Below are 27,151 nucleotides of genomic sequence, written 5' to 3'. Positions count from 1 at the left end.
CAGTTTTTATGTGATTTTATTTTTCAGAAGTTGCAGACATTTCATCAACAAATCACATTAGTGGCAAGCCGAACAAGTTCTTTATAGTTGTTAGATGTGATTATACAGCGACAATCCAATATAAATGGTTTGCATTTTTGCAAGCGCACAGTTCAGTGGGTGATGGAAAGTGATATGCATTGATCAACGCACTGACAGTAAAGGGAAAGCAACGGGGGTGGGGTGGGGGGGTGGGGTGGTAAAAGCATCAGTAATAACATTGTGGGTGCGTAAATCCGTGTTTACTTCTTCATTTCCAGGATTCCACTTCCTGGCCCACGCTTCTTCGCACTGCAGATGTTACAAAACTGCACCACAGGAATCTGAGACAGGAAAGAGAAAAGAGGTTCAGGAGGAGCCAAGTCATGTTTGACATCCTCAGATAAAATAGAATAATGCCTAAAACTAAACACCAAATGAAAGACATAATGTGATATGTTGTGTAAAGAGTGACACAGATTACTTACTGTTCCTGAGGATGGTAAACATTCCTTGTGAAACATGTGCCTGCAGTGAAACACCACCACGTTGAAGGGTTTGGCCATGTCTGAAACACAGGTGTGAAGCAAAAAAGACAGCGATGAATTGCTGTCAAATGCAACACAGCGGTAAAATACTTGGATACAGCAACATTGCAAACGCACCTGACGGTAATATTGTAGCATGACACGATTCACAAATGTTCTCCTCTGAAAAGAAAACAAACCCACATGTGAGTGCAGTTTAACAATGACTTCATCTCCCCCGATTCTGAATGAAGGCAAAGATTGTTCACTCACCGTCGACCCTGACTCCTCTCATCTGGGTTCGGTGCATCTTCTGGAGCAGAGAGAGGGAGTCTGCCACCAGGATCTTCTTACATCCCTCCCTCAGAAGAATCTGAGAAACAAGAAAAGGAAAACTGGTTAACAAGCAAAACAACAATAGGTTAATCATTCTTAAAATGTCATGTTATTTCCCCCTCTAAAATCACCCTAATTATTGCTTGAGTGAAACCTTATTACCTTCGCAAAGTATACTGTGTTTTTGATTACAGAAAAACTACGGGGCCCATTCTCTCAAGACTCGGTGGAAGGCTGTAACATGAATCAATGCTGCATTCACATGGAATCACAGAGACGGCAGACTGCATATCATTTTAGTGGACTAGAGCAGTGCGGTAAAATTAGGTGATGCTGGCAGAAAATATCTGTTGTAACAAAATGTGCTCCCCCCCGTTAATGCGAACATTCCTCCTAGATAGTTTGGGTTAGAGCTAAGGGGTTCGTTTAGGTTTATGTATGGGGAAATACATATTGAATAGTCTTTGACATAGCACCTGAAATGTTAATGGTAGACTGGAGGTAGCTCCTCCACACAAGACAAAAACATGAGTGATCTCAACAATTACTGGACATTACTAAAAAAATCAAACAAAAATAATAAACATTTATTTAATTTAATATGTGTTATTATAATACAGCATCACCATCGCAACATATTGTCATGCATGTTTCGTTTTACTGCACTGCCACTCAGTTAAACTGTCTGTTCATTTTTTTGTCTGCTGTCTACTCTCTGCCTGATTCTATGTGAATGAAGCATAACCCATTAAATTTTGGACACAGAATATTTTTCACTTTTGCTAACACTGTGAAGTAGGGCATTTAGCTTTTGTTGAATAAAGGTCATACATCCTAAAATCCAGTAGATGGGAGTAAAGTTCAACAGTGACAACACATAGCCAACTGTAGAAACATGGTGACTCTAAACCACAATTCATATTCTCAGGTACCAGTAATCCTCTGGGGTAGCCTCAACACAAGGGCGCAGGTTTCCTTTCAACACTGGGGGACACATATATGAAATAAGTTGGTGGTGCTATGGCAGAAAATTTGGAGCATCAAACACTAAATTTCCTGCATTCTGGTGAATTTTTTAGGCAGCAATTTGTGTCTTTGTTGCATCAATTTATGGTGTAAATGTCTTTAATTTTCTCAAAATAAAAGTCTTCTGCTGCTTTCATGTCTGTACTGGGGGCAACAAACTCACATGTCTCTAAATATTAAGGGGGGGCCTATGCCTACACATGTACTTGCTCAAACTTCATACAGAGAGCAGTCATTATGAAGCATTCTGGGACCGTGGTTTCATGGGAGAACTGGTTCAACTGTAACACTGGAAACATAAATAGACACATAATATGCAACTAATTCTAGTCTCTCACATCCAAATGGGAATTAAACCCGAACGGAGACCCTAATTTAACTTTGACTAAAGTGTTTTTGATATGAAGCTGCCATGTTCATGATGTTATTTCAGTCCAAGTGTTTGATATTTGTACATATCTGCTTTTAACAAATGTATGTAAAGGTATTTCCAATTTAGGATCACACAATAAACACACAGCTGAGATGATAAGGCTTCAGCTAAGCAACTATATTTTGATGTCATTTTAATAGTTCTGGAAACATATCCCGATATATATAGTGGTTGATCTTGCTGATTTGCATATCAAAAAGGTCTGGGCTATTGGCCTTGGTGGAAGTCTACACTGTCTGAGTGCCCTTCTAGGTACTAGATGGAGCTAATGAGGTTATATGATTCACATAAATAGTCATTTTCCCCTGGGACAGCCCCTGCGTACGTACTGAGATGGGCATACTTTGCCAGTGACTGTTTATCTCATGTGTCCTTGAAGGTACCACAGGAATGCGGTTGCCTAATTCAGAGCACCTGGACAGAGCGCTACCAGGGAATAAAGCCCAACTCCAGCTTTGCTCTGTCTCTCTGCACACAGACTCATCCGATCCAGCATCAGCACGCTTTGGTTTTTGTTTTGCTTTTGCTTCACAAATACACTTCACTATGTTCACCTGTTGACATGGACATTACTGATGATACTGACTGACCACAATCCATACTCAGTTTTTTCTTTAGTTGTTTATTTCATGGCCCAGGAGCCAAGTTATGACACTCTCAAATATAATTTTCCCCTACTAATTATCCGTGTGTATAAACACAGTAAGACATAGTTTGCAAAAAAAGTATTTAAATATTTTGTTCCACTTAGACTGAACATGCAGCAGGATATAAAACAGAATCACTTCATTTCTTTTTCTTGATTTTTGAGCATTAATGCAACCCCCAACTGACTATACTGGTGTATGATGGTAAATTTAAGCAAGTGTGGATATTTTACTTACTTTTAGTTTCACCAATACTTGTGCATTAAATTATTTATTGCTGCTTTGATATCTGTCTTTATCTCTTGATCCTTTTTATCCTTTATTTCAGCTGAACACAAGCTGGACTAATAGTTCAGAACAGTGTTTATAGCTGTACTGATAATCTGTTACCTGTTAAAACTGATTTCTCAATTATGAAGAGCCCAAGCGAAAAACAAAGTAAGATATCAAACCTGTAGATTGTAGTCTTGGAGGATTTTCACTAGAGAATCTCTGAGGTTTGGGATCTCCATGCCCTCCTTGATGCGATGGATGAGCAGGATCGGATCCACGTGAGTACCGATGTTATTAAGGAGTCCAGTGATGAATGCTGAGGAGACAGAAGCAGCAAAGAATTATTATCAAAGTGAGAAAATGACTACAAAAACAGAATCAAACTAACTACAGGATCAGTGGGAGACTGTATCGTACGTGGTTTGTCAATAGAGTAAGAGATGAGATCCTCCCAGAGCTCTGCATCGTCCTGTTCTTTGGCAAACTCTATGGCCTTGTCCACGTCCTCCAGCTCCTCCATGATCATCTGCAGAGCCCGCCTGCAGTTCCCCATCCTGCCTGGGAGCCAACATGTCGGGTTAGTTAACTTTTAATCATTCAAACACACTTAAAAATAGGAAAACAGACTTTAACTTTGACTTACTGAGCAGGAAGACAGTCTCCTCTACAAAGTTCCTCTGCTGACAAACCTCCAGAGCCTGAGAGAAAAAGAGACGACACAAGTCATGTCTTGTAGCTTTTGGATACTTGAATGTGCATCAGGGTGACGTGTAAGTACCTTTTCAAGCGGACAGTGCGTGCTATCTCTCAGGAAAGGTAAGAGATTGGGCCGGTCATATTCAGCGTACAGGCCAATCTGTCTCTCGTGGTATTTTTGGCCTTTGTGGTGGTCCCGCTTGAACAGTTTATGGAGGTACTGTGGGGAGAAGATGAGTCACATCAGTTCTGAATTAAACTTTAAGAGTAAATATGATTACATTTAAAGTTATTTCAACTCACCACATGTAGAAGCTCCGGCCTGTCTGATAGTTCTTCCACCACCCTGTCTGTCTATTAGAGAAGAGAAGCAGGATCAGTGGGCAGCACACATCCTTAATAAAAGAGTGAGAGAAGGAGAGGGAGGGTACACTCACCGAAATTTTGTCTTCATTGTCGAGAAGCATGTCAACAGCTTTCTGTGAATTTAGAGAATTTATTACTCAAACATCTCTCTCATGAAATGAAAAGTAATAATTAAATATGCGAACTACCATGTTGTCAGGTTTTACCTCTTTGTCAAAGTCCATGAGGAGGACGATCCTGTCCTCGATGGAGGAGAACAGGTTGTGTTTGTGGATCAGCTGGTAAACATCTTTGTGCCTCAGTCGCAGGTAGATTTCTAAGGCTCTGTCATACCGCTGGTCGTACGTGTACCTGCACCAGCACCAAGGACAACAAGTTACTTTATAAAATGGGAGCCTGTGTCAGCTGTCATTTTTAAGTGCAAAAAAAGCCCTACTTTGTCAACCCTACAGGCCCTTCAGACAAATATTGTGCAACCTAGCATATAAATACACATAAATTGATTTCAAACACTCAGAGTTGTTTGAGTTTCTAATAAGTTCCTAATAAGTGACACTAACTTCCTTGCAAATGCGTATAAAAGTATGCATAAGATATAAACTTTTTCCATTTTGTTGCTATATTAAAAACCAGTATTTGATTATTGCACTTAATATTTCTTGAGTTGTTAAAGGATTGCACATGTTAAAGGGACAGTTCACGCCCAAATCAAAAATACACATTTTTCCTCTTACCTGCAGTGCTATTTATCAGTCTAGATATTTTTTGGTGTGAGTTGCCGAGTGTTGGAGATATCGGCCGTATAGATGTCTGACCTCTCTCCAATATAATGGAACTAGATGCCACTCAGCTTGAGCACCAAAAAATACATTTAAAAAACTCAACATCAATGTCTCTTTATGGAAATCATGTCCCAGTTACTCAAGATAATCCACAGACCTTGTTGTGAGCAGTTTCATGTGGGAACTATTGGCTTTCTACTGAACTAACACCAGCCAACCATATCACTGTGCAGAAGGAAGCGTGCATCTACTGCTAGCTCACCTGGAATCACTCGACTACTCACACCAAAACAGTCTAGACTGATAAATAGCACTACAGGTAAGGGGAAAACATGTCATTTATTTTGAGGTGAACTGTTCCTTTACAATCACTTACAGTTCAGCCAGTGTGGTGAGCAGGGTTCTGTTGGTGGGGTCCTTTTTCAGGTGATCAGTGACTGCTTGAACGATGGCCATGTTGTTATAAAGCTCTCCAGGCCACTCCCGGATCAGTGTGGCAAAACCCTTTTGTGGACAGCAGCACAGGAAGTGGGACAAACCAATAAGATGATGTTCAACCAGTGGATTAACTCTTGAATTTGTACCAGGAAGTCAAGACGAGTAATAGACAAAGTACCTCATAGTCAGTTTTGAGGAATTCGTGCAAGATCATTTCATAGATGGCCGGTCTGAGACGCAGATCTCCTCTGGGCAGATACTGACTGATGGCCTGAACATGGAGAGAGGTGGAGTAACACTGATAAGAGACTGATACTGGGGGGAGAGAAGACACAAACCTTCCTGAAGAAAAAGCATCATTATTTCATTGTCAATTCACTACCATAATCACTTTGATAATTAAGTTCTCTTACCTTCAACTGTCCAATGGTCTTGAACCTGTAAACTTCATTTTCCCATAGTTCCATGTTTTTTCCAAGAACCTTTTGACACTTCCTGAATTAGAAAACCCCCCATTAATCATTCAAATTAAACGAAGACTGATTTTTGACTTTGTTATCAATGGACCTGCTTGTGGCTGGAGAGTCACATTAATTAATAAGGTGTGTTATTCATGACATTAAAGGGTAAGTTTGGTATTTTTCAACCTTGTCCCTGTTCTAACGTGTTTTTCTGTCATATTGACTAATGGGAACAACAATTTTGGTAATTGCTCCAGTATTGAATGAGAAGGCAGCTGCAGATGGTAGCAGCAAAACAGGTTGCAATGTAACCATTAGGGGCATGTTTGCACCATCAGTTTATGTTGACTAAAAGTTTTTGTTTTTGCCACTGACAGGCTCAGATTGTTATTCGAAGAGTCTGACAACATTACGGAAAGGATCCCTACAGAAACTAGGGATGCACTGATCCGATATCTGACTGACGGTGTGAACATACCACCAATGGTTACATTGTAGCTTTTGATTGATTTTGTGATTTGGACCCCGCAGATGAGAAAAGGAAAGATTATAAATACCTCACACACATTCACAGTACAACTCACCAGATGGACTGACTGACTGAACATATGCCGAAGTTAAACCCACCTGGCAGCAGTGTCATAGTCTCCTTTCTCCACTAAGTGATTGATGTACGCCATCCCAATTTTCTGGACGTCGTGTCTCTTGATGTTCTTGAAGCTGATCTCTGCAGCCATCAGCGCCTCCTGTCACAGTTAAACCACAGTAACAGGACACACAGTTAAACTATATAATTGTAAACCGTAACCTTTTGCAACATACGTAAAATCAAAAACACAAACCTCATATTTCTTCTTCTCAAGCAGCCAATCGATATGGTCGTCCTGGTCCCGCTCCTTGGCCACGACGATGTCTTTGGGACTGATGATGTAGAAGAGCGACTCTCCCTCAGAATGCTCTGTTAATGAAAATACATTTATGCCTCTGCGTACTGCGCATTACAGCTGACATTTGACGGTCGATGCATAATGAAATCAGAGTGCAGCAAAAGGCCGCGTGACATTTCTCTGAGGGCTGTTTTTATAGTCTCACCGAGGCGGTAGTCTCGGCACTCGTTGTCTTGGAAGTTGCGCACGGTCAGTGCGTCTGAGGAGATCTCCTCGCAGCTCTCAGGGAGAGGCTGGATGATGTCGAGGCGAGGCCGCGCACGAAACTCCTCATCCTGCACACACAGATACACACAATGAATACAAACTCTTTGCCCCTTTAAAATACATATGTGAAGGAAGTATTTTTAAAACAAAAAAATGTCTGTTTTATTTGGAATGGTGATTGCAAAGAAGTGTGGAAGAGGGACTATGTTCCTACATATGATTTATGGTAAAATGAAATGGCAAACACATTACATCTGGAGAGACTGATTGTATAGTGAGCATAGAGGTTTTGTCTTTGCTAAGATTTGGGACCCTGTACTGAAATTCTTTTGGAGTGATGGCTGATGTAATGATATTTTTTAGATGAAGCACCTTGTTGTGCATATTTTGACTACTACTTCTCACTACTAATACAGTACTAATCACTCTGACTGTGGCCACTGTTACATATGATGTGCTTTGCCTGTTGGTTTTGTTTGTCCCATGTTTTTTTTTAATGCTCTAAAAGAGCAAATAACATATATTTAAAAAAAAAAAAAAAGTATTGTTACCATGTGGTCAGAGTTCTCCTTCACGAAATACAGGGTGACGAGCTGATCTGCCAGAGGTGCCAGCCCACTGATGAAGAACTCGGTCTCAAATGCAGACACTGTTTGAAAAGAGAAACCAAACAAAGGCTCAAAGAAGTATCAATCAATCACTTATTTCTCACATGGAATCATAACTTCTTAACTTGCACGTTGTACTTTGGTCCTTTCTTGTCTCTTCTTACATTGATGGCTGCTGCTTTATATTTGTTCATGTTTCTGGATGGACTTCTAAGTTGTGAGTAAGAGCATCACAGTACAAGTATGCTATATTGTCACTGCATCTTCAGCTGTTTAAGAACTAAGAAGCCATTTGTTTTTAGCCTCACGAACACATTAACAACCCAACCAGAATGTGAGGTCTACTGTATCGACTTCTGCTGCTCTCCTTGATGTTAGTATGTCCCTGCATCGTTATCACTGACAGTAATTCCTGTTTTAAGCCTCTCATCTAGTTTTATTATTGCTATTCATGAGTCCTCATGTTAAATGTCCCTTTATTGTCCACAGACATTCACAGTGAAGCTGCATCAATGTCTTCTGAAATAAAAACAGTCCATTTCTCCCATTTTCCGAGAAATATTGCTCCTCTTGACCTCAGAGAAAAAGGCTTTTTTCCATTTTTTTTTTTTTTTTAAAAAGATATGTTTTTGGGCATTTCAGCCTTTAATTGACAGGACAGACAAGTGTGAAAGGGGGAGAGAGAGAGGGAGTGACATGCAGCAAAGGGCCACAGGCTGGAGTCGAACCCGGGCCGCTGCGGCAACAGCCTTGTACATGGGGCGCCTGCTCTATCCACTAAGCCACCAACGCCCCGCTTTTTTCCATTTTAAAGATCTCCTTGATTATGTCCATCCATTGTTTAAGGCTCAGAGGCTCAGATTTGTACCAGTTCTTTGTAATCGCTTTCCTGCTGGTAACAAACAGTATTTTACATAGATACCAATCTTTTTTATTAATCACATCTTCCCTTATTGCACCAAAATACAGGACTTTGACATCAATATGTGCTCGGTTGCCTGATCTGACTTTATGTCAGTGGATCTTTTCAATATTGTACTCCCTTTGAAGTGTTTTTTCATAAAACACTTTTGGTAGGAAAATAATGCCTTTATAAATAGGTGCAATACAGCTCTGCACCATCAGTGGCTGATCTAATAAACAACAACCTTGAAAAACATTTAAATTTTTAAATGATGATGAATCCATCAGTAAATTCATGGCAAATCCATTTTATGTCATTGTGTGAGAAAATCAAGCTGTAGTTGCACTGAACTGCATCTTTCTGATAAGTTGAACTTGCAATTTAGTGTTGTTATCATTTAAGGAATTATGCATTACTGATATTTTTTGTAAATAAGTAGTAAGTAAGTACCCAATGTAGTTATCTAAAGTACCCCTAGGGATACACGTACCCCCATTTGAGAAAGACTGGCTATAAAGCAATTTGTTACCTTGGTTTAGAGACGTGCTCTATAAAAGATTTATTATCATATAATTTATTATAATGCGCAGCGGTGTATTTTATACCTATTTCCACGTAGCGGCTGGGCAGATCTCTCATCTCAGTAGGGTTTCTCTCTTTCACAACACAGATCTGGTGAGAAATAAGTAAATTACAGAGAGTCCGAAACACTGCAACAGCTTGTCTGTGATGAATTTAAATCAAAAAGTAGCAAACCTTGATGGAAGTACCCCAGCCGACAATGAGAGTGCTGTTGTCCTTCCAACACAGGCTGCAGGGGTACATGTCAGGCCTCAGACTGACGTTATCCCGCAGCACGTTTGTGATCCGCTGTTTTGTACTGATATCATAGATTTTAACTCCCTGAAAGAAACCAAAACTTCAGCGTTTTACACATTCAGTATTGTACTTGTTTTTATGGTACAAGTGACTGATCACTCACCACATTGTTGGCCCAGGCGATGAGGTTAGCTCTCCACTGGATGTTTGTGATTGAGCCCTCGCCTTCATGCAGAACAGACGTCTTCCAGCGACTCAACCAGTTTCTTTCATACAGGAGAAGCTGAGAAAGAAAACAGTAAACCATTTAACACTACACAGTGTGCAGTTGTGCAGCCTGGCCTACAGAGGGCAGTAGATGAACAGCACATTGCACAGTCAGGCGCTGTGTCTGATAGAAGGGTAAAATAGCCTTATAGATTAAACTTAAACTGTAGGGAACTTTCTCATTCATATTGCAAATGATGAAGTGAAACCAGATTTTAGTCCTTATTTAAAGATCTTAACTCCACTTCAAAGCATTTAGGCACAAAGACCATGAAGACAGATTGTTCATTAGACTCCATCTAAGTGAAAAGAGCTTCGCATTAGCTTCAAGTGATTTTACAGTCTCACATGGTTGACATCATTTTCAAGCAGGAGATGGTGTGAGAACCATAAAGAAAGAGCTGAAAAACTTGACGCATTACAGGCATGATTTCATAAATCTGTCTAACTCTCGTCCTAATGACTTCTTTAGGATACACGCCATTTATTTTAGTTACTGTGGGAAGTGTAAAGTATAGACACAAAGTATTTCAACACAAACTCATATGTCCTTATGCATATTTAATTTCTTCAGAGGTGTGGAAGCTCAGCCAGGGTGTTGTGTTTTTAACCACAATGCAATTTGGTATCAAGGCGGCCGCTGGACTACTTCATCAACCGCAGTTTAATGTTCAGGCCTTGTATTGTACACACTGTGGAGGACAAAGCCTGTTATTCACATTCCCTGCATTGTTACTGTCCTTACTATATAAACTGATACAAAATGTGCATAATATTACCAAGGATGCCGGGAGAAGGTTGTATAGGCTCTTTAATTCAGCGGTTGGGCGATGTTAATAAACAGTTTGCTCTACAAAGAGATGATATGACAAAAGAACTGTGGAGACAAAATTGAATTTCCTTTGACAGGATGTGGCTCCCGTTGAGGCTTATTGATTTTCATCACAGGCACATTGTGGAGGCCTTCACAACTTGGAACTGAGAGGAATCAGCGCCAATTGAAAGAAAATGGCAAAGTAACACTAACAATGGGGTTTCATAAAAAAGTTGTTTTTCCTCACCCCTGTTGTATAAATGTCAGTATACTTTATTTATGGCTGGTTTTACAATGACGCTACTTCCTCGCAGTTTATAGCTGTGTGTACAGAAATTGGCGTGTGGTAATATGTAGGCGGTTTTACTTTCTGAAAAACAAAATGACTAATGTCTAAGATGGTTTTCACCTCCCCTCAATAGAGACATACCTACCAGAGATCGCTGTATGCGCCCGGAAATCCTAAGACTATGTACCCTCTTGATAATGACATCTACTTGCCGTGCTTGTGAAGCATTGCCTTTCAAACACTGTTGAGCGAACAGCACTTTGTGAAAGTGGGCAGCTCTCCCGAGAGCACTCCAGCAAAGAGACAGAAAACTAAGAGCCTTTCACGCCAGACAAAGGCCTGTGCATCGCCGGCACCAGCCGAGCTAAAGTGAGAAGGTGTGCAGGATTCGGTTTCACCCGGACGCAATCAGGACAAATTATTGTGGCAGGGAATTGCAAAAACTGTACATAATGACTGCACCAGTAAAAAAGTACAACTCACACCTACCTTGTTGCCCCCAGTGACAAACTGTTTGTAGTTTGATCTGGTGAACTGAGGGTGTAATGCCACCACCTGCAAAACAATCCATGAGGGGCAGGTTAGACTACACTGTCAAAACCTTATGTTATATGCAGGTTATACTAGGGCTGGGTATCATTTAAAAAGTTAAGATGTCAGTATTAATACCAGAACCCTTAAGTCTCATTTCCACCAAGCAGTCCGGTTCAGTTTAGTTCAGTTTGTTACACATTAAAGTTATTTTCTGTTCCATCAGAAAAAGTTGCACATAGCTCACTGATCAAATACTAAAAGGTGGCGCTAGAAACACTGCAGTCTGCTGATTGGTCAAGAGAGAATTGTTACTCTTACTCGACAGGGACTCAATGCACAAACTCGACTCCAAACACTTCAGCTTAAATGTTTAGCATAAGATTTTAATCATGCGGTAACAACCCCGCCTACATTAAGGAGTCCTGTGAGCTGTAGAAACACAAAACAGGCGATACAACAGGCGTGTAGTATAGCCGTACTTTTGAACGTTTTAGTGGCATCTCAGGACGCTGACCTGTCAACTCTGTCAATTACACCATGCTCGACTTCAACACATCACAGACTGTGTGGGTTGTAGCTGCTGCAATAGTGGGACAATCACATGTTGCATTAAAAGTACAGTTTGTAACTTTTATAAAATCTGTTTGTAATATTTGCTGACATTGTCACAATATCCACACAGTAGTACATTAGACCGATAATCTGTAGAAAATTCATGTTCCTCTGCCTCCTCGTAGTGCTTCTAATGGCATTTGCTAGAACCTAGAGCTGAATGAAAATAACCAATCAGAGATGAGGAGTCTGAAACGCAGCTGTCAATAATGTCAATCTCTGCGGTCATACGGTCAAACTAGGCCGCGCTGATCAAATATTAATCAAGATTCGGTCACTGCATTGCATATTTCTGGCCTCAAGTGTTTTCAAGAGCGTATTTTAGTGTACTGTTTAGCTGTAGAAAGAGAACGTTTGCTCAGGCTGATGGGCAGCGCTTTGTTTGAAGCTGAACAGTTTCAAACATGGCAGCCTGGTAACAAACATTCTCATTTTACAGCTAAACATTACACTAATCTATGTTTCTGAAAATGTTAGAGGCAAAAAATAGGCAATGCAGTTAGTGAATCTTGATTTGTATTTGAACAGGGCTGCTGAGCGCTGTGCCTTTGATTGGCTGTTTTTGTTCATGTGTGGTAAGGCCTTCGGGAGCAATTTGAAGGGGCAGAGGAACATGATTTTTTTCAGTTTATCTATCTTATGTAATGCTGTCAGCATGTAGTGACAGTTTCAGCAAATATGACAAAAATTATGTTTACAGAAGTGTAGCCTCACATAGAATAGAACACTTGCTGTGATTGGTTTCAAGCAAAACCATACAGTACAAATAGTAATTTTCTTTAGATATTGGTACAAAAAGGGTTGAGTGCAGGTTTCGTGTGATTGGTGAAGTTTCAATACTACTTGTGGTTATTTCAGATGAGACCTTAAATGTATCAAGTATCGATACCCAGACCTGAGTAATGCTGTAGTTACAGACGCATGCTGAGGAACTTAAGTTTTCAGAAAATCTGATTTCAACTTACTTTGATGGGACAGTCAAAGTTCTCATGGAAGCCCTCTCTTGTATAGAGACCAAACACTTGAACCTGAAGCAAAGATGAGACGGCAGAACAACAAGCAAAAGGTGAATAACTCAAAATTTCTTCTTTAATTGCTGCCTCTGCAACTATCCGAGGCCAGCGGGGGGAATTGTGGTCAGAAAATACTTTGATTGGCTCCCTACTTCTCCGCTGGGTCACCAATTAGTGGACAAGTTGATTCTTCGAACCCCGCAGGGTTTAGAAACAGGAGTCCTCATCTTGGACTCGACCACAGCCTCCGTTGGCTACAACAAACCCTAATGTACCATTAGAGTACATGACACCCAGTTCCTCTCCATCTGAGGCCCTAAAAAAGAAGACTTTTTTTTTTTTTTTAAAGTAGAGGAATAATATAAAACTCTGATGTAATCTCCTTTTTCGAAGCGCACCAGCGATTAAGGATTAAGTTAGATTTTCAAAGGATTAACAGCCAACTGAATTGGTTGAGGGCAAACAATTGCTGTAGCATTGATTTTAATTGTCTGCTCCACTTTTTTTGTGCGACAAGATCTTGTTTTTGCCACCAGAGTGCTAGAAGTAGGGGGAGGGTGATATCAGAGAGCATATCTTGACTGCAAAATCCATGAAGGATGGTGGTAATGATGAGAAGAGACAAGATAACAGCAAGGTGGAGAACATGGAGAGGGTATCCATAGACGGCTGATGGCTGACTGACAGCTCAACGGATCTGAGTGCAATCCTTTCCCCTACTATTCAAAATAGGTACAAGCTTTTTATAAATTCACGCATCATGAAAAAAATATGTGTAGATATGGTGAAGATAAAACTTCAACTTAATGCTCTGACTGTGGAAGAACTGCCTTCTAAAAATTCACTGCCAAACACCTCAAGTTCCACTTCATTAGCATAAAGTTTAACACTGATAAGATGAGTTTTATATGAATCTGAGGATGAATTATGGAAGATGAAAAACAGTGATTTTTTTCCACTGCAGGCCCAAGGATCAGTAACCAGCGGTGATGAGCAGAGAGATCTCACCTTCCCATCCTCGGAGCAGATGCCCACATGCTCTCCACTTTCATCCAGACTGATCTGGTTGATCTTCACTGAACTCTGCGGAGACACAATATCATGGCATCTTTTTTTAGAGGCGGCAGAATATCTTTGCGGCCGGCCAAATGCTGCTGGCTGACATTTTACCCCATTAAGTGAAATGCCAGAAAAAGCGAACGGCAAAAAAATTTGAGTAGGTAATGGATGCACAGTCCCATATGTGTCAATGTATAGAGCGTGGCATTAATACTGTGAAGGTTAGGGGGTCCCATATCACTGCTGATGCTTTTAAATTTTACACATTCATGACACTATAGGGCTCTTTACATAAAAGAATCGAGCATATGGCATGAATTATAGCAAATGTTGCTTAAAAACCATCCTTAAAGGAATATTTCACCCACAGAATGATCATTTGTATATCAATAACTCACCTCGTGTCACATTGGATTTGTAAAGAAAACTTTGTTATTCTCGCATCCTTCCATGGTGAACGAAGAATCCAAAAAGTAAAGTGGACTTGGAGTAAAAGGGGGCCGTCTTTAACAAGAGAAAAACTAAATCAAAACATCTTTTTACAAACTCCCACACAATTTGTGAAGTGTAATCCAAATGCTATTCCTCCAGTCATGCGCTCATTATTTCCCATACACATGCATTTTTGCTAAAGCTTTACTATCTAAAACACCAGATAAACTGCCTTATGTACGGACAAGTAGCGCGTCTGGGCAAGCGTCAACCTCTGGGACTGAGAAAGGAGGCCGATGCCTAAGAACCAAAAACTGCAGTTCCCCTAATGGCCACTTGAGGCTGGCACCAGAAGCCAGTCAATCCCCATAGACTCCCATGTTAAAATGCCCAACTGTACAGCGCAAATAAACATGTTTACAACCTGGTACGAAACAGTTTTTGTTTCTATAGCTAATTTCACCCTTCATGACAACTGTGCAGGGGGTGAATTTTTATATTTGGCATCTATTTTCATTTTATTAAGGTTTAAAGATACACATAGTTAAGGGTGGGGCCAAATATGGTCACTTCTGGTTCTAAAAAACCAAGGTGGCAACCTAAAATGCTGAATTGAGGCTTCAAAATGACAGTCCACAAACCAATTGGTGACTTCACGGTGGCCACATTCATTATTTTTACATTCATCATCATTCAATCATTAGTTTATGGGGCAAATGACTGCATTTGAACTCTGGTTACTGGAATGCACAAGCAGAGTTCAAATGCATGCGCTTGGCCAGGAGTGTTACTAGTATGCAGAAGCGTTTTAAATATTGTGCTTTTAGCAAAAATGCATGTGTTTGGGATGTACTGAGCACAACTCGATAAATAAGAATTGGATTATACTGCATGAGTTGTGTGAGAGTTTGTAAACAGCTATTTTGATATGGTTTTGCTGTTGTTAAATGCAGCTCCTTTTTTCTCCACTTCATCAAGAATTTTGCCTGTTTTTGAATTCTTCATTCGTTTCTTCAATAATTCAGTGCAACACGAGGTGAGTAACTGATGAAGTATTCCTTTAAAGGTCTGACTGTGTAGACCAAAGGAGAAAACGTTTTTTGTTTATCATATATTTACAGTTTCTCCAGTGCTTTACAGTCACTAGGCATTTGGTATACATTATCACAGAAAATCCTATTCTGCCTTTCACTGAATTCTGACCGGTTCATTTTGAAACTACGTCACAAATCCATAGGCCAGAACTCAGCAGTGTTTCTTCTGTTCAGTGAAATAGCTTCCTTGTTTCTTTCAGGCAATGACTGATAACTGGCAGTAAGTTCCTTAGGTGAGTAGCACTTGAATCAATGCACTCAGCAGGGACACTGCAGTTAGAAGCACAAGTGCAGGTACATTAATTTCAAAAAGCCCCGTTGTGCCGGCCAAATCAGCCTTGATTACTGACTTTTTTTGACTTGCAAATTAAGTTACAGTTCAGAAGTCATTCCTTCCAAAACAGGTGAGCAGAAATGTATAGGGAAAGCAAAATAAAGGGTCTATGTCAAGATCGCTGCTGGTTATAAATCCAACACACGCCAAACGTCTTCTCATGCATCCCCACTGGAGCTAATGTTAGAGGGGACCTAGTATGCTCATTTTCAGGTTCATACTTGTATTTAGGGTTTCTATTAGAACGTGTTTACATGCTTTAATGCTCAAAAAACATTTTATTTTCCTTATAGAGTCTGTGCTGGAACACCTGTATTCACCCTCTGTCTTAAACGCTCCGTTCTGGCACCCGTCTCTTTGAGCCCCCTTCCTAAAAAAAAGCCCAGTCTGCTGTGATTGGTCAGCGTTTCGGGGTCTTCCGTGTCTTGGCGTCTCTGCACTGTCACTGCAGCCTGACCGACTATAATGGATAATAGCAGCACTTTCTACTGAGAAAAATAATCAATAAAAGCTTGATATAAAACACAACCAGACATGTTCCATCAGGAATCTGATCAAAAATTGGGGAGAAATTAATAACATCAGCAACCAAAAGATACATTTTCCTGACGTCAGCATGCAGCTACACAAGGGGCCGTACACATGCCGGATTTTTGACGCACTAAAATCTATTATTTTCAATGAGTTCAACATTTCGAAAGCAGAAGCGTGCACCGCATGTCATGTGACAAAGACCAACCAATCACAGCTGGCAGATATCTTTCCCTTCTTCTGTAAATGTCTGTCCCTGGTAAATATGGAGGAGAAATTAATCAGAGCTTTACGTCTGTCCCACAGACAATATTTGTGGCCTTATACACACTTCCAAAACAACACCTAGAAGAAGATCAGCTCTGCACTAGGGATTTCTGTTAAGTAGGCGATGATACGGTACTGGTTATGGTCGCTTAGCAGCCACTAGTCTCGCTCACCAGACCTTTCTCAAGAAAAGAAAAGTCTGGCTGGGCCGACTCTCACTTTAAGACTGGATTGGGTATTTCTTTCAACCAATCACAATCATTCTGGGCGGTGCCACAGCAACGGTGCGCTTGCAAAAATATTGCCGGGGGGAAACAGGTTTTGGTGTAACACGCCCACAAAAATATCGCCTACAGGACGCGAACCATGGCAGAAAAATGGCTACATCCCCGCAAGACCAAACACTGCAAAAGTTAGTAAAGGACGTGTTGAAAACGGTTGAAAACTGCTACACAACCGGAGGTGGCAGGGTGGGACTTCAGCGGGTGGCTCGTTCCGCCCAATGAGAGGCTGATCTATGCAGCAAACTTCCGCCCACTCAGACTAAGCAGCCACAGACGCAACCTGCCTCCACACCCTTGAAAATGGACACAGAGTAGCACCCAGCACCCGACCTCGTGTTTTCCAGGTGGTTAAAGACTCGGTATTTGTACAGCTCCTAGTGTAAACATCATGTACATCAACATGTAATCCACTGGAAACAGAGTTTTCAGATTGGTCTGAAACCTGAGTTTTTTCTCACAGGGATTAATTTTACATATGTTTACCTCATTATTTAAAATAGGCTACGTTTATATGACAGCAAATAAGGAAAGCATAATAGGTCCCCATTAATGTCCCTGCATTAAATTGTATATCTAAATGGCATGTGTTTTGGGGAAAAAATGACTTGAGGACTGAATATTTCAACATTTTGGGGAAATATTCTCATTTGCTTTGTTGCAAAGAGTCAGATAAGAAGACCAATATCTCACATCTGTCTGTTAATTATTAGGCTATGGCCAGCAGTTGATTGGCTTCACCTAATGGGTATAATGTTGACCATGTTTACCATCATAATTGAGTGTTTGAGCATGCTAACATTTCATCATGCAGCTGAGGCTGAAGAGAATGTCATTAGTTTTGCAGGTATTTGGTCAAAATTATTCAAGAAGTCAAAATTTTGACCTGATGATGGCGCTACATGAAAAGTAAGTATAATCATGAAAAGTGATTATAATTTATCCTGAGTGGAACATTAATGTCTGTACCAAATTTAATGGAATTCCATCCAATAATTGTCAAGACATTTAATTAAAGAACACAAATATCAACCTGCTGGTGATGCTAGAGGAAAAATCAGAAAAGTCCTTAGCATTACCTAGTGTTAATATTATTAATAATATATATCATATAATTACTTATATTAGCATTAGTCTTTGGCGTGGCTAAAAAGTTAATCACAGTAGGCTTAAGGAATTTCATCACCATGATCTAAAGGAATTTAATGTACTTACAATTTCAAACTTCTGCGTTACATTTCCTTGGATGTCCAACAGGAAGACTTTTCCAAAATGGGTACCTAAAGCAAGAAACTGAAAAGGGACACATGTAATGTAAATTAAACCATAAGACATGTAAAACAAATTCAAGATTTAAAAAAAATAAAAATAAATCTTGTGCTGATGACGGCTGTGGTAGAGGATAAAAAAAAAAAAAAAAACACTTCCTGAAGCTGGAGCGACATGGGCAGAGTGGGGATTGGGTGGGCTCGGAGGCAAAACTGTGAAATTGCAGGGGGTGGAAAAGCCCTATTTATTAAAGCATACAGTGTGAAATGGCATTTTTTTTCTCAAATTAAAATGCTTAAGCATAATAAATGCACTGTACATCTGACTTCTTCCCATGCTCCCCATGCAACCCAATCACCTCCCTGCCCAGCACAGAGCTATTATTTCTCCCGAGCAGCAACTGGTTTCTGTGTTTTGTGCTTCAGCAGAAGTGCATGTGTGCATATGTGTGTGTACGTGAGTCCACTGGGACAAAAAAATTATAGAAACTGGGGGCTTTTGGCATTAGATTAAGTGTGTGTTCTTCCACCCCGGCCCCTGCTCCATGCCCTCCCTCTAATCCCCCTCCCTTCTCGACCAGCATGTGGATGTGCGGTGAGCCCACCATGCTTCAGTGCAGTCTATAATGAAATGCTTATATTTACAGGCACAGCTGAGCATGTCAGACAGAGCCCCTGCAATCTCCCCAAATAAAATAACCAAAAATAAATAAATAAAGGGTTCAACCTTGTGAGGCGGAGCGACTTTTAAAGGGATTTATCAGAATGGAATTGTTCAAATGAAATTCCGATTCAGACACTTAAAATATGAGGCAACATAGGGCAATATGTGCCGTTGGTGGCTTTAAGGTTGTGGGAGTGGAGGGGGGCTGGTGTGACCACACAGGTAGCTGCATTGGCAGAAGGTACACAAGCACAGAAATCCCAGGAAGAAAGACAGTCAGATCAAATTTAGAATTTCAGCAAAGCAACGTCTCTCACTGTGGCACCGTTACTATTTTGAGGTTTAAAAAAAAGGGACCAAATCCTCAAAGTAAAAATAAATAAATGAAAATCAATAGCGGTTAATAAAACATCAGGTGAGGAGACATAACTGGGTATGACTTTTGCTCTGCTCAGGCGTGCATGTGTGCTGCTGGTGCCACAACGATTAACCATCTCACCTAGAGTGGCGCTCTTAAAAATATCAACATTGGACCAACGGAGGAGAGGAGCGAAAAATATGTAAGGGTGGGAATAAAAAGAGGGAAGACAATGGCGTCTGGTGTCTTCTAATGTAGCTCCCTGAGAGGGAAAGCAGAGGAAGGTGAGAAAAGAATGGGCTGCCATCTCTCGAATGTGCACATAAACTATGTGAACTCTGTACTTGAGATGGGTGGACTCAAGACTGAAATGCCCTTGTAGATGGTGGATTATAACCTCTACCTTGTCATGGACGGTCATACAGCTGGCTGCATCCTTCTGGAGGATTTCTGTCACCCCATTGGAGAGCCTCTCATACTTCAGCTTGGGCTCCTCCTCGCTGTCCTCCTCCTGGTTGAGAAAGTAGACAAGTAAGATGGGCTCTCACTGTAACATTGTCTTAAAAGGTATTCATTACAACAGCACAGTGTCCTCTCACAAACGCTATAATTCACAGTGTTCTTTGAAAGCCAATGACAAAACTCCAAATATACAAAGTGTCCACTTCAAGACATTTAAATCCTGTAAATCCGATCTGAAGGGGGCGACATGACTTCATGACTTCAGATCTCTACTTAAAGGTGCCCTGCAGAGTTTTTCACCACTAGTGGCACTATGGAGCAATAATTTTATGTTCAAGGCCCCACACATTCTGCCTTTGGTTTCCCACTATTCCACTGGATGACAGGTGGTGGAGGTAAAGCACCACAAAACGTAGCAATATGCCAACACAGGCAGTGAAGAAGAAGACTGCTTGGAAGAGGTGAAGGACTCAAATCACTTGACTTGACACGAGTCATACATATAGTCACAAATTTGGGGCTATTTGACCTAGACTTGAGACAGATGACTCAAAAGGACTTTACTTTTTTAAATCAAATATTAGCATTTTTTGTTTTTGAAGCACGATTGGGTGATTTCTTGCACTGCACGCAAACCAGGCAACCTACTAGAACATGGCGGACCAGGAGAGACCAATGCACGAGGTGGCTATCCTGAAAGGGGGGTTTGTCCAAAAATAATAAAATTTGGATTCAACTACCATGTTGTAGATGACAGTAGTAAGAATAGAACAGCGGTTTGCAACGCCTGCAGGTCAAAAATAAGCAAAATGACCGCCGCAACACCAAACTACAAAATTCACAAAGAAAGGTGCGTCAACATGTTTTTTTAGCTAACTTGTTAGCCTATTGGCTGATCAAACGCTAGCGTTTAATTATCAGAATTTCACTTGACTTGTGACTTGCTTGACCTGATCAACGATTTGACTTGTCATGCTTGACTTATAGCAGGGACTCGACTTGACTTGCTTGATTTTCACCACAGTAATTTGGGACTTGCTTAATGTCATGTTCACACCAAACACAATGCAAATTTTTGCATCACGGTACTCGCGCGAGTTTAAACGCTAGAATATTTTGTTGATGCCAGAATAACTCGTGCCATACAGGCATGAAATCACTGAATAAACTTCCAACAGTACATCGTCAGCGTCATATGTCCCTGGAGGATCTCAATGCTGATTGGCTATCGCGGCATAAGTTGGTTGCCGAAGTTTAGATTTTCAATTCTCACGAATAAGCATATGATGCAAACTCACACTACTCGCTTAATTCATGTATTTCACATGTGATCACAGATGCCCTCAAGAATTTGCATCTAATTGCGTCTTAGTGTTGACTTTACTTGTAATCACTTGCATTAATTGTTTTATTTGCGCCTGGTGTGAACACAACATAACTCTTAAGGGTTAAATTTGAGACTTGCACATGCGTGACTTACTCTCCCCTCTGCTGCTAGGTAATAAACATGGATGTCATTCATTCATAATTCTAAATACTTAAAAAAAAAATCAGCAGTGCAAAAACAAAGAAATGCATTCAACGCACCTTTAGTCATCAAAGATAAACAGAAAAACTTTTTGTATGTTAAAAAAACAAACTCCACAGGGCACCTTTAAGTCTATCACTCATGAAATAAGCTTAAAACAATGATAAGGCTGGTGAAATGGTTAAAAATACATATAAGACCATTAATAATATCAATGCATGCACAATCACATAAGATGACCTAAACTGACTTGATGTTTAACACAAATAATGTGTTCCTCTGTTCATCATGTATAACTAAAAATGTAAAGCCCCTTGAGTAAAATCTGTGATTGACTTGGCATGTTGTTGGTTTTTATCTACATTTAGCTGAGAATTATACTTCTAACCTATCATCACAATGCAATAAAGCCACAGCTGGTGAACACGTCATTACCCAGCCCTCCATGGTGATATGTTTTAGGGTTTTGTTGCTTACATTGAGGTGAAATCACATGAGCCAATTTAGGCACACACAAGGCAGAATATACAATTTACCTTCACTTTACTTGAACATGAAGAAAAAACATCAATTTAGGGCTGCACCTAACAGTTCTTTTCATAACTGATTAATCTGCTCATTATTTTCTGGATTAATAATTTTGTCCAAATATATTTTATTAAATATCATAAATGACAAGCATGAAATCCTCATATTTAAGAACATATTTGTGCTTGAAAAATGACTTAAGTGATTAACCAATTATCAGCGTAGTTGCTGAATCACCTTTTGATATCAAATGATTTTTTTCAGTTCTACTTCTATTTACAGATATACAAACATAATACTAGAGAATAAACACAGTGTCACTAAGCAAGACACTGAACCTAGCAGGACCACACTCATGCCCGTTCCTACATGTATTCTGGCCTCTTCAAAGAAATTCATATGTCTCACATGTGTGTGTCGGGAGATGTATGCACAAAGACAAATTTCCATTACCTTGCGTGAAATGCAGCATAAAGTAATCTTTATTTTTTCATGCGACAGTTCATCCCCAGTGACATACATGAATTTAGTCATTTCATAAAGCAAACTTAAGGTATTCTACTGTGTTACACTTTCCAGCGTGAGCCAACATTTGCGGCCAGTCACAGCCTGAATATTACTCATAATTCAGTTTATAACCAATGCTGCACAGTCTGTGGCTGCCCAGAGGGTGCATCAACTCAAAACATTGTCTGCCATTATGTGCTACTGGGTTGGAGGTGGGGGACAATAGCGTGGAAAAATGTTATTTTCAAAAACAATCCTTTCCCACTCAACAACGCCATATCTAGGCTATTTCCTGTGTATTCTGGTTGTGAGATTTCTGATGCGGGGGCATTTGTCATGGGTTTCAAAGGTGTATCAAAAAACAAAGGCAAACTTCATCCCCAGGGAGAAACTACCCATTTCCAAACTTTGGCATCTCTTCTAAGTTGCCTTTTGTTTTTGTCAACTACTGAGATGGCCTTTGTGCTGTTACCATTTTGGCCATATTCTTTGCCAATTGCCAGTTAAGATACAACAGCCTGGACTGAGCCTTCTGTGAAGAAGGCAGTAGTCACAAACTTATTATCTGGATGGGAAAGAAGGACATGTCCTCTTCAATATTGACAAAATAATGAATCATCCTGCCACCCAAACCTCTCTTTCTTTTCATCTAAAATACAATGTACAGATGGGGGATGGATAATGAGAAAAAAACAGAATAAATGAGTCAAGAAACTTGATGAATGCGATAAATGTAGAACAATGTGCATTCTGAGCTACGGCCTTTACAATGGGAGACATGTTAGACAATGCTCTCCTTGAAGCTGTTCTGGAGGTTTGTGGTGGCTCATCTCTTGTTTAAGACACTTTTTGTTTTGTTTTTCTTTCATTTTCCCACTTATCTGTTATGCTTTTTAGGGCCACAGTTATTAGATTAAAGCACATTTTGTGACTAAACCTCTGCAAACCTCCTCTGTGTTTTGTCAACTACTGAGCTGACTTTTGTGTTACAACCGTTTCTGCCTATTAGCATTTGAAATACAACAGGCTGACCCACAATATTATTCAAATACTCAAGGAAGAATACACTTGTTACAAATAATTTGAGGGAGTAAGAATAGAGGGTGCCGATTGGTGTACAGATTGTGCCCACATCAGCATGTTTGTCAGACTCAAACTCTTCAACTATTTGTGTTTTTTGGTACCGTAGCTGTCATATCATGGCAAATAATATGACAAAACATGGATTAAATCTTAGACATTAAATTAGACTTAGACTTTAAATTACGTTAGGACTGAGCAAACATTTTGTACACAAAAAAATCATCAGATTAGGACCCAAGTGATTGGTCAGATACTTCCTGACTGATTCTCCTGACTCTCTATGTATGAATTTGTCAAGTAAGTCTGATGATTATGTTCCAGTGCTAAAGTAAAGAAGATGTGGAATTAGTCTGTTACACTCTTAGAAATAAAGTGCTAACTAGAACCATGTAGGTACCCTTTTAGTTTCCTAAACCTTTTATAAAGGTTTCACCTGGGACCATTTCAGAGGATTCTACCTAAAACCCAACATAAAGGGATATACCTTGATCCACCCATGACAGGTCCTACTCAGAACCCTCTATGAGACGTTCTATAGAGAGCCCTTCTGTGGTGTAATGGGTCCACCCAGAACCCTCCCTGGGGGTATGATCCAGAACCTTTCCACCTTCTTCCTCCAACACTTCATCCAACTTGTCATAGAATGGGCAAGTTAAAGAGCATTAGCACACTGTCGCCCAAACAACCAACACATCCTACACTGATAACGTCCTTGTCGGGGGACACATCAGGATGCATTAGGGTTTATGATACAAAAATGTGATAAAATGCATGTCAGACCACCTCGGCAAGGGGTTTAAGTGATCAGATCATAATGCGTTTTGGTGGTTGTTTACACTTAGTGCTGTCGACTTGTGACTAGATCACCTAAGATGCATTTTAATATAAGAGTGCTAACAAGGATCCACCGAAGGGTGCCTACCAAAAACCCTTTTATATTCCAAGGTATGGTCGCAGAGATATACTGCTTTCAAGGTTTACTGTGATAGTTGACGGTTATCATACGGTGTACATTTGCTTATCTATGATATTTTTAAAAAAAAATGCAACTGGAAGGGCAATCTCCCCTTTATTTTAGTTATCTTCAAAGGGGAGAACTTTTTAAACATAATTCCATTAACTAAATGGTTTCATGTTTCAGTTGTAGTAATACAATGTTGTTCATCCAAAAACAAACCTTCCATTTTCATTCCTTTAAGGCTCATTCTGACTGATAATAATAAAAATTCTATAAAACCTTGATACCGTGTAACTGCAATATGGCTATCGTACAGTGAAAATGTCATACTGTTGCAACCCTGTTTCAAAGGTTTCATCTAGAACCCACCCAGAGGGCTTCAAAAATAGTAGTTGACTACATCATCCATGATCCCTCTCCCATTAACCATGGTTTTGGTTTAACAGGTTAGCCTGGGGGCAAGGGAACCACGTGCAGCTGCTTGGGCTTCATGAGGCTCCTAAAGGTCTGGGGCTTGCCCCCAGTGCGACTAACAAAACTCATGGTCACTATCCCGTTTTTATGGGATGGAGATTTTGTGAAATACTACAATAATTGGGGGTTATTTCCTATTTGAATTATGCAGTAGGGTTAGGAGCTAAAATTTGGTTTCAAATTAGAACCTAATACATCGCACCAGATCCCCGAAAAAAACAAAATCTGCAGACCATGTGGTATTGTATGGAATGAATTGATGGAAAAGATTATCAACTATGGCAGAACACAACTAACTAAAATAATTAAGGGGATTCCTGGTACATGTACATTTAAAAATACCATCTGAAACATGCGGTTGAAAATTAGCCAGCTGGCTAACACTGGCACATTTACAGGAATGTTGATTAATGTGTGTTATACTTACAAATAAAATAAAATAAATGAAATGGGTAAACATTTTAATATTTGAGGGTGAGGATATCTTAACACCCATGCCAAGTCAGTTTTCTTAGTCTTGTAAGTCACCCTTGGAGAACCCTTTCTTTAAAAAGGTTTCGTCAGAAGAAAGTGGTTCTGGGTGGAACCTCAGCCCTTCAGGAAGAACCCTTATTTCTAAGGATGTGCTGTAGCAGTATTATGTGTCATCTGTTCCAAAAAGGGTTGTCACCACCGTACTCCAAAGTTAAAATGGAAACCTATTTTCTTGACTATGTGAGGCATCAAAACAAGACCAATCATAAAACACTTACAACCAGCTCTACTGCTGTATTTCAGTCACAACAAATCAGACTAGTTTGGCCAGATTACAAATGTGGTGAAGAGCATGCCTCTTACTTCCAAGATCAAATTGTTATCCTGCTCATTTCCTCTGTGAGTTGCAGTGTAGAGCACACAGGCCCTCACTTCCTTTATCCAGTGAGTCTGCTGTCAACGAGGTAACAACAGCAGCAGCTACATTACTCTGCAGTATTCTTAGTAAATAATCAGCTGCTTGCAGCCACTTGAAGGAGAGACACAATCCCACAGTCCTTAGTGCTTGTTTCCCTGTGAGTGTTCATGTCCTGCAGTACTGAACACACTGTGCACAGACAGAAAACAGGATGTAGGAGCTCTTTCTATAGCAAGCCAGGAACTTTCCCCTTTTTCTATCGCTCACTCGTAACTGTTTTCTTCTGAGAGCCGTTCTCTGATATTTCATTCAATTCTCTGCTTCCTATAAAGACACTCCCCTTCCTGCCAAACTGATGTATAAAGCTATATTTTATTTAGCCTACTTGTGATTCTCAGAAGCACAAGTGTACTGTAACATGCTGAAGCTCAGTCATGATATTGATGGATCTCGAAAGCCATCTGTAATTCATGAGTGTTTGACACCTCTCAAGACCTGACAAAGATCCTTCCGGGATCAAGCCGGGTTGATAAAGGCTGGCTATGTATTAAAGTCCTTTCAGTAGGCAGTGAGTTTTACTTGAGTTCAAAAATCACCCATGCTTGACAGAACTATGCACACCGCTGTCATTGACAATATGCTGCTGTTGATGCATTTCAGTATGGACAGACTGGTGCAACTGCATGACACTTTCAGATGTAATTCTTTCCCCCCTTTTACCTCCATATAAACTTCCTCTCACTATTTGTCTGTTTGTTGGAGAAAGTATTGGCAGCACAATGTGATGTTTCTTACCTCAGACTCATCTGTGAATTCCTCACTTTGTTTTCTGCCCTGAATGAAGAGACATTTATAATGGGTTTCAGCAGTCTGTCATTAAATGCCTTACTATAGTCAAGCATCACAGCACACAGGAGTAGCATATTTAAAGCATGTGTGGATTAGGATATAATTTAAATCAAACATAGACTGTAGAGATTAGGCACTGCAGCTACAATGTTTTACATACAAAAGGCAACACATCAAATCAATACAAAGCGATGACATCACAAATTTAAGCTTTCACTACAACTGAAAACATGAGATAACAAGCTAAACCAAAACAAAAGGCCACTGACAGCATTCACCGATCACAGTTCATATTAATTTTCATGCATACACGTATGAAACATCAACATTAGCCAGCTAACGTTAGCATGCTGTGTTTACCTGCTCCTCCACTTCCGCCATCGTTATTAGCTGTATCCGAGTAAAACAGTTAAACTATCTCAATACGTTTTCAGAGAATACATGATAAAGGTCCACAATATCGCAGCTAGGTTTGCTTCATGTCAAGAATATCCACAAAATTGTGTTTGTTGTCGAAGCCTACTCCTTCTGTCATAAGGACATCACATGACAGAAACAAAGCCGT

At 40.1% G+C, this 27,151-nt stretch overlaps 1 protein-coding gene across 1 annotated transcript; it reads right to left on the bottom strand.

The window, feature by feature from the left end:
• On the bottom strand, window positions 1-27,149 carry vps41 (VPS41 subunit of HOPS complex). Its single transcript, XM_050057051.1, has 28 exons — window positions 26,947-27,149; window positions 26,533-26,571; window positions 19,709-19,816; window positions 18,231-18,308; window positions 14,026-14,100; window positions 12,970-13,032; window positions 11,348-11,413; window positions 9,652-9,771; window positions 9,426-9,572; window positions 9,275-9,341; window positions 7,709-7,806; window positions 7,096-7,225; window positions 6,846-6,961; window positions 6,631-6,749; window positions 5,956-6,037; window positions 5,721-5,813; window positions 5,481-5,608; window positions 4,529-4,673; window positions 4,394-4,435; window positions 4,260-4,310; window positions 4,039-4,176; window positions 3,904-3,958; window positions 3,678-3,818; window positions 3,440-3,576; window positions 819-918; window positions 684-728; window positions 507-586; window positions 1-362 (listed from the first exon to the last, which is right to left on the bottom strand). Exons 1-28 carry the CDS (start codon window positions 26,965-26,967, stop codon window positions 282-284), a joined length of 2,565 nt encoding a protein of 854 aa, XP_049913008.1. The 5' UTR covers window positions 26,968-27,149; the 3' UTR covers window positions 1-281.
• Window positions 27,150-27,151: the final 2 nt, after the last annotated feature.

This window comes from Epinephelus moara, chromosome 11 (genome assembly GCF_006386435.1).
Source record: "Epinephelus moara isolate mb chromosome 11, YSFRI_EMoa_1.0, whole genome shotgun sequence".
In the NCBI taxonomy this organism is placed as follows: Eukaryota; Metazoa; Chordata; class Actinopteri; order Perciformes; family Serranidae; genus Epinephelus; species Epinephelus moara.
Note: the sequence above shows the minus strand (reverse complement) of the source record. Positions and strands in the feature narration are given on the sequence as shown.

Excerpts from the sequence above, each read along its gene's own strand:
- vps41 (XM_050057051.1), bottom strand. The coding sequence starts at position 26,967 with ATGGCGGAAGTGGAGGAGCAG. Across the intron at positions 9,573-9,651 it reads TCGCCTGGGCCAACAATGTG|GGAGTTAAAATCTATGATAT; the intron begins GTGAGTGATCAG and ends GGTTTCTTTCAG. Across the intron at positions 4,436-4,528 it reads TCATGGACTTTGACAAAGAG|AAAGCTGTTGACATGCTTCT; the intron begins GTAAAACCTGAC and ends CTAAATTCACAG.